The sequence below is a fragment of the Sinocyclocheilus anshuiensis genome, unplaced genomic scaffold, assembly GCF_001515605.1.
Source record: "Sinocyclocheilus anshuiensis isolate Anshui unplaced genomic scaffold, SAMN03320099.WGS_v1.1 scaffold5812, whole genome shotgun sequence".
Taxonomy (NCBI): Eukaryota; Metazoa; Chordata; class Actinopteri; order Cypriniformes; family Cyprinidae; genus Sinocyclocheilus; species Sinocyclocheilus anshuiensis.
The window spans coordinates 12,773-20,362 of NW_015548621.1; the positions used below are offsets into that span (position 1 = coordinate 12,773).

The following is a 7,590-nucleotide window of genomic DNA, read 5'->3' on the forward strand; positions in this document are numbered from 1 at the left end:
AGTTGAGCCACTGATGTCACATGGACTGTTTTACCGATATCCTTACTACGTTTCTGGACCTGGGAACATTACAGTTGCGTTGCTGTCTATGCAGGGTCAGAGAGCTCTCACATTTCATCAAAAATATCTTATTTTGTGTTCTGAAGATGAACAAAGGTCTTACGGGTTTGGAACGACATGAGGGTGAGTAATTAATGACAGAATTTTCATTTTTGGGTGAACTATCCCTTTAACATTTTGTGAAGCAAAAACCTGCATGTTTGTACTGAATCCATTATACAAATCCATCATTAATTTGTTTTTAACTTCAAAAAATTGGTTCTGGCTAAAATATGAGTCCTCTGTCCATAATATTGCTTTATCCAGTGAAAAAGTCATTATGGCTGAATCAGGACAGAAATATGCAAAGATACTAGTACTGTTTACAAGCGGAAAAAGTCCAAAACAGTTCTAAGTAAATATATCAGTGGATTTTGAAGTGAGAGGACAACAGAGACTCATGGACTCATATTTAAACTAGTTTAAAGTTAAAACACCTTAATGACGGATTTGTTTCTTACAAACATGCAGCTTTTCGCTTCACAAGACTTTAACTGATGGACTGGAGTGGTGCGGATTACTTGTGGACTATTGTGATGTTTTTATCAGCGCTGACGGCACTCTTTCACTGCAGAGGATCCATTGGTGAGCAAGTGATGTCATGCTAAATTTCTCCAAATCTGTTCTGATGAAAAACCAAACTCATCTACATCTTGGATGCCCTGAGGGCAAGTGAATAAAAAAACGTGAAAATTAGAAATCATTGGTTAAAAAAAATTGTAGTATATAATTACTAAAACTTAAACTACAATTAAAATAAACAATTGAACATATAAAAAATAAAAGCTAATTAAATATTAATAAATAATACTAATATAACACTGGTGTGATTGAGTTAATTGCATGAATTTGTATATTAACAAATGCAACTAATGAGCATGGGACAAGAAGACTGGAACATCTCTGCCATGGCAGTGTGCCATCCTTTATTCCCCAGACTGGACACCATCATGTCCATGAAAGCTGGCCCAAAGGCCTCATCTTCATCCAAACTGTTACACTGAAAGCTACGAAACTCCATAATCAGGCTGTGTGAATTACCATGAAATTTCATTTGACATTCTGTTAGCTCAATTGTTTTTATGGAGTTGATGGCACATGTAAATGTTGCATGAAGAAACAGTGCTTTGTAAATGAATTGTAAGAACTGTGAATGTGGAGGCCATCAGCATGAAAATGAGAGTTGTTATTCTCTCTGTTACTTTTTGCTGTGTGCTTCCAAGGAGAAGCATGTTCACTCCTTTTTGAGGATACAGGAAGGTGATAAGACAACAGACAGCAATAGAACAGGAAAAGAGTAAAAACATCATCTGCGTGTGATATCGTCTGTGTTGATGGTGAAGCTCATCTGTTGATCAGCAAGGGAGAAGTGTAATCGTATTTCACTGGTCCGTTTTTAACATTCCATTTATTGTTCCCAAGATCCATAAAAACAAACCCTACCAATGTTATCTACATTGCACTAGCAAATTATTTTGGTGTATTAAATAATTTCAATTAGCGCATTAACTGAATATGTGCTGAAAATTAAATTCAAATTAAATCAGCTACATTAGTGGTGCCAAAAAAGAATCACTAGAGTTGTAAATAAAGATTATTGGAGAACGTTTTACAAAAAAATATAATTTTAGTCTTTCTATTTCAAGTTTTGCATTTGATTCACTGTTACTTGCTGTGTTTCTTTGTAATAATTGTGAAATTTAGCCATTTCTGAGTGAAAATTGTTTCTACACATTTTTTGTAGATGCACAAACTTACTAAAAACAGTTCAAAAACAACTTTCACATTTAATGAAAAATCTCAATACAGTTTACAAGAAACATTCAGCAAAAATGTAAGAACCGCAAAAACTTAGCAATTTTCCAATTAAGCATTGCAGATAAAAGAGAAGTGCACAACATTATGGCCTCTGTTTGTACATATTTTTTACATCATAAATGCATCTGTCAAACACACCAGATTCTTCACAGACCATGACGTCTTTCAAAATGAAGGCATACTTTCTTACACAATAAACTCGGAAACCCTCCCTCAATATTTAATTCAGACAACCCACAATTCCTTTCTGCCAGCTCTAATTAAAGCTCCATCTTTTCTTCTCCCTTTGACCATCTGATAATGGTGCTGAATGCCTCAGCCCGTGGCATCTGTGTCACTTTAAATGAATGGTCCTGGGGACCTCTCGCTCTTCAGGCCTGGCTGTAAGAGATCCGATCTCCTCTCCAATCCATTGTGAAGTCTCTGGACTGCAGTTCCTAGAATCTGTTTGCAACAATAACGCAGAGCACAGCTCACACTGAAATGTCACTTTCATACGCCCTCACACTCACTGTTTTGTCAGTTCACTTGACCTAAATCTGCATCCAACTGTCTACTGGATTAATTATCTGTTTTTCAGTTGAATGGAAAGAGCACAGACCGCAGGATCCATTGCAGTGTACAATTCCCCAACCCCCCTGACAATGTGAGGCAGAGCAACACAAAAGCAAAAATAATCAGAAACACCTTCTATTAAAATGACTGATCAGTGGATCAGTGGAAATAAAAGAGTTTGTGGAGTAATATCAGCGAGTTGTGGTTTGGTTCATCACTGGACACATCTTTTTGTGGGCGAACTAAATATTTATGCCACATATTTGTCATTTCATTCATAAGTCTATACTGAATCTCCTCAGACAATAATGAATTATATTCACGTGCTAGAATATACATATCTTATATAATCTTGTATCCCAGTTCACATTTTCTCATACTGTGGCTTTTCTTCAAGGTATATAAGAGGGGGAAAAAATCCAAGGGGTAGTATAATGACAAAATGACATTATGAAATGCTGTAGATGCAGGAACAGTTCAATATCAGTGCAAGAATGTTTGCTTTTTCTTACAATCACCATTTTTCGTTTGAATGCACGACTGACTTTTCAGTTTCAACATGTATCTGAAGTAAGACATACTCTCCTGAAATGAGTCCCTGGCTAATGTGGACACCTCCAGCTATAATGTCCTCTTTATAAAACCTCACATTTGAGTTTGGCATAGAGGTGACCCACTTCTTGCATTCATTCAAGACATGTTCTTGGTGAGGTGGCTGAGTTTTCATGTGTTGATAGCATGGTGCTGCATCTCCATTAACGTCTAAGAAAATTGCTGTGGGCCTTAAGTAGCATTTACATAACACTATTATATAATCTGACCCTAATGCAATGAAAGAGTTTAAAAAGAGCAATGTATATATAATCAGCATCTGCAAAAATGGAATTGTAGTTTTTAATGCCACCAATACTATCCCACAGAGGTTTGGTTTAGTGTGCTATTTTGGTGGTTTATAGCAAAATTTGCTATGAAACGAGATTTTGCATTGTATACTGACAAAACAGTGTTGTGCCTCAGAGATGCTGAATCCTCATCATGTCTCCTGCATGTCAATCTCATGTTTCAGAAAGCTTTGTCCTCTTCAGCTTAAAGCTTTTGAAGTTGTTAGCTGAGGGGCAGTGAAGTAAAAGCATGATTCATATAGCGCCGCTTCTGGATGTCTCACACCACGGTGGTCTCAGTCTGTAGGAAAGACTGGGCTCTGGAGTTCCGATGGGCCATGTTTTCTGTGCCGTTCCTGGATATGGACGAACTGTGCAGACGGTAGTCGCGACCAATGTAACGCTTTAAACGCAAACTCCGCCACTTCCTCTTGAGTTCGCTCTGGACCTGCAAAGCAGCCAAATATAGCATCTGTTAGCATGGTCTTTAGCATTAGCACAGCCACACACAGGGTGGCAAGTCAACATGAAATCAAGATTGAACCAATGTATGCTCAAAATATGTTTTTAGTTTTATTGTAATTGATTCAGGGCATTATTATTGCAAACATAACAAATGTTTGTAATCTTTCATCAGAATTTAATTAAACTTGCTCTGCCTCAGGAAAAAACTTGTTTTCATGCCTTTCCCATCAACCACCTTTCATACAGAGACGACTTTTACAAGACCTAAACAATTCATCCTACATGTTTATCTCCTTTTTCACTCAGAAACACGTCTCATAAAGAAGTAAAATGGGTTGTGAATGTTTCATGTCGATTTGAACTAGCATTTGAACTGAACTTGATTTGAACTGAGGTAGCATTTTAAGGCATCATATGCACAGAAATGAAGAGTGTTGTAACTTTATCATACTGCCTTTTAAAATACCTTGTTTTGACCAAATTCAAAGGAAGCACTGTATGTACCATTAATAAAGACGCCAATGCCAGAATGCATTGAGACAAGCTCAGTTAAAAAACAAATCAATGATGAATTGAACTGAAAACAAAAAGTTGATTATAAATAAAAATGTCATCTGATACTCAAAAGCACTGTCAAAAGTTCAGTGTAATGGAAATGATTATATAACCCAATGTGTGGTTGTATTTTTGTAATTTTTTTGTACTATTTGTGTTGCTGCTTACGTAAAAAGTTTTTCAAATTGCTCACTTATGAGATTCAATAACAGTTAGGATGCAGTCTTAGAAGTCAGCTGCCTATGTAGGCAGTAAGCAGCTCAGGTTTTGGAATAGAGCTAAAGTGAGATGCATCAAAGGTCAATAAAATTGCAGACTAACCTCACTATTCAAAAAACAGTACAAAATCGCAACCACCAAGCCCTGTGAATGGAACACAAAGAGTTAATGTGGTACAACACTGATAAAGCATCATATATCGTTCCAAAGTTTGAGGTCGGTAAGATTTTTTTATGTTATTCGAAAAAAAAAAAAACAGTAATATTGTGAAATATTATTATAATTTAAAATCAATTAAAATTACATTATAGTATTATAATTTAAATTTACTGTTTCTCTCAACTGTTTCTATTTTAATATATTTTAAAATGTAATTTATTCCTGTGTTGGCAAAGTTGAATTTTCAGCCATTACTCCAGTATTCAGTGTAATATTTTTGTAGAAAGCATGATACTTTTTTTTTTTTTTGCAAGATTCTTTGATGAGTAGAAAATTCAAAAGAACAGCATTTATTTGGAATAGATTTTTTTGTAACAATGTATGTATTTAATGTCACTTCTGATGAATTTAATGCATCAAAAAAAAAATCCAAACTATGGAACGGTAGTGAATGCTTAAGTAGATATATATAATCACTAGTGACACATTTAGGCATATTCCTCACCTGAAAAGATCCCAGACCAAGGTCAAAGAATATTTTATAGTTTTCCATCTCTCCATTTTCATCTATGATGTAAACGAAAACAACATAGTTGATGCCAAAGAGAGGGATCAAGAGAAGTGTGGATTTGGCCAACCTCCTAAAAACAGAAAAAGGAGTAACAGGATTTCCAACGTGCCACTCTCAGCAGAACAAAAACTCACGGCATAAATATTTCACCCCCATTTCAATGCATACACATTTAGCAGTGCACAATAGATAGCGGAAGACCTGGATAAAAATGGAAAGCAGCCATCCATTTCCAACCATTTTTCTGAAATTCATGCTAGAATGCAACTCCTGGTAGATTTAAAAGGGAGATCTCAGCTATGACCTGAATAGCATGTAAGAGGTTCAACCATGGTGGCCAATGCCCTGTTTGCAGAATAGAATATTAGTTGGCATCCATTTGCGATACCTGTACTGGGACTGATCGTTTCCTCCGACATCAGGACACCTCAGTTTCTGGACCAGGATTCGAATGATGCTGATGAACAGAATAAAGTTTAACTGTAGAACACAGAAAGGAAGAGAAAAAGATTTTATATCATTCCTCTTTTATACAATGACATTATCCAGACTAAACATTACCACTCTTCACTGGATCTGACACAAGAACTTCTCAAAACATTCTGTAAGACTTGAACCAGATTACAGGACTATTGCACACACTGTAACACAATGTCTTAAAGGAACAGTTCAACAAAAAACTTAAAATTGTCACTATTTATTTATTCACCCTTTTAAGTCATTCTAAACCAATATTATTTGATTTTTTTTTGTCCATAAAATGAAACTCAGATAGGTCCAGTGTTGACACCATTGAGTTTCACTGGATGGACAAAAATATCTTCACTATGTTCCACAGAAGAAAGTCATACTGGTTTGGAATAACATGGGGGTGAGAAAATTATGACACAATTTTAATTTTTGGCTGAATTATCCCTTTATCCCATTGATCTGGCCTTTAAAATGACACTAGAAACAATTTCAAGTTAATAAAATCTATGCCCTGAATGCTCCAAAAGTTAGATTTGGTCTGCCAAATGCATAACTTCAAATGTAAATTGATCATCTTTAATTTCCATTTAGTTTGAATCCATCAGACAGATAGTAGAAACAAAAGAAGCCACCTGTTTCTGTTCCTCATAATTAATCCCACCATAAAAACTTCAACCAAAACAAACAGAACATCTTGGCCAAAGGTTCATCTACCAGTGGCATTCTGGGTAGCAGAGAGATGTAGTTACACAGTAGCATGGTGTGCAGAGTTCTGTGAGAGAGTCATCTAAACACACTAGAACTGAGCACGTTTGCCAGAAATTGTATGATGTTTTATTATTACGAGTGCATTCCTAGGCTCTGGAGGGCTGAAGAACAGAAACATTTTGACCTGGATGCATTCGGGCAAAGCTGTCAAACACAGCCATCATGCTGTCCAAAGACATTTGATCTCTTACAGGTGAGGGTTTACAAAATGGAAATGGCACAGCGGACACAAGAGAGAGTCCTGGCACGTGTGCTGAGAGAGGCACTTGTGACAGAGTGTTTGCTCGTGCTTCCTGACATGCTTGCGCTCACGTCCCATCCAGGACATGGAAACTGTTTGTGAGACTCAGCACATCCCCGCGTCTGCTTTGCTGGCAGAATCCCTCCTTGCCTGACATAATGCATACAGTATGGGGCTGGTCTCGGTGTTTAGAAGTGCTGGTGTGAGGTTATACTCACAATAACAGATGCCATGATTGGCCAGTTAATCACCCGCCAGGGAATCGGAGCATCATTTCTCTCCCAGCATCTGTTATGAGGAGGAGACATCAAAGAGTTACAAGTGCTTTCATAACAACGGTAGCAAATGGGAATGCATTTAATCTTCTTTTGCCTCATTTCTATCTCTCAGGTTTAAATATCCGCTATTAAGTGTCTCATGTGAGTTCTGTCACTGTCTGATTATGCTGTGCTCAACTGCTCACCCTGTGTCCTCAAGGTAAATCCTACACACAATCCATGGAATCACAAACACGGTGGGGAATCCTGGAGGAAGGACAGGAATGATCAAATATCAAGAGACTTAGTGGTCACATTCATTTATGTACAATCAATGTAAATATAGGCAACAGACAAACAGTCAGACTGACAGTCAGAGAGACAGACAGATAGATAGCTGATAGACAGACAGACAGACAGACAGCTAGATAGATAGATAGATAGATAGATAGATAGATAGATAGATAGAGGGACAGAGACAGACAGATAGATAGCCAGATAGATAGATAGATAGATAGATAGATAGATAGA

At 36.9% G+C, this 7,590-nt stretch overlaps 1 protein-coding gene and 1 pseudogene across 1 annotated transcript in view; both read right to left on the reverse strand.

The window, feature by feature from the left end:
* LOC107656836 (uncharacterized) overlaps positions 1 to 1,120 on the reverse strand; it is a 6,351-nt pseudogene extending 5,231 nt beyond the window's left edge.
* Positions 1,121 to 2,273: 1,153 nt separating this feature from the next.
* LOC107656837 (vasoactive intestinal polypeptide receptor 2-like) overlaps positions 2,274 to 7,590 on the reverse strand; it is a gene marked incomplete at its 5' end in the record, with an annotated part of 17,068 nt that continues 11,751 nt past the window's right edge. The window contains 6 exons of the mRNA XM_016444786.1: positions 2,274 to 3,801; positions 4,695 to 4,736; positions 5,257 to 5,392; positions 5,711 to 5,802; positions 7,021 to 7,090; positions 7,266 to 7,326. Of these exons, the coding sequence (XP_016300272.1) occupies positions 3,634 to 3,801; positions 4,695 to 4,736; positions 5,257 to 5,392; positions 5,711 to 5,802; positions 7,021 to 7,090; positions 7,266 to 7,326 (569 nt within the window). The remainder of the gene's footprint in view (positions 3,802 to 4,694; positions 4,737 to 5,256; positions 5,393 to 5,710; positions 5,803 to 7,020; positions 7,091 to 7,265; positions 7,327 to 7,590) is intronic.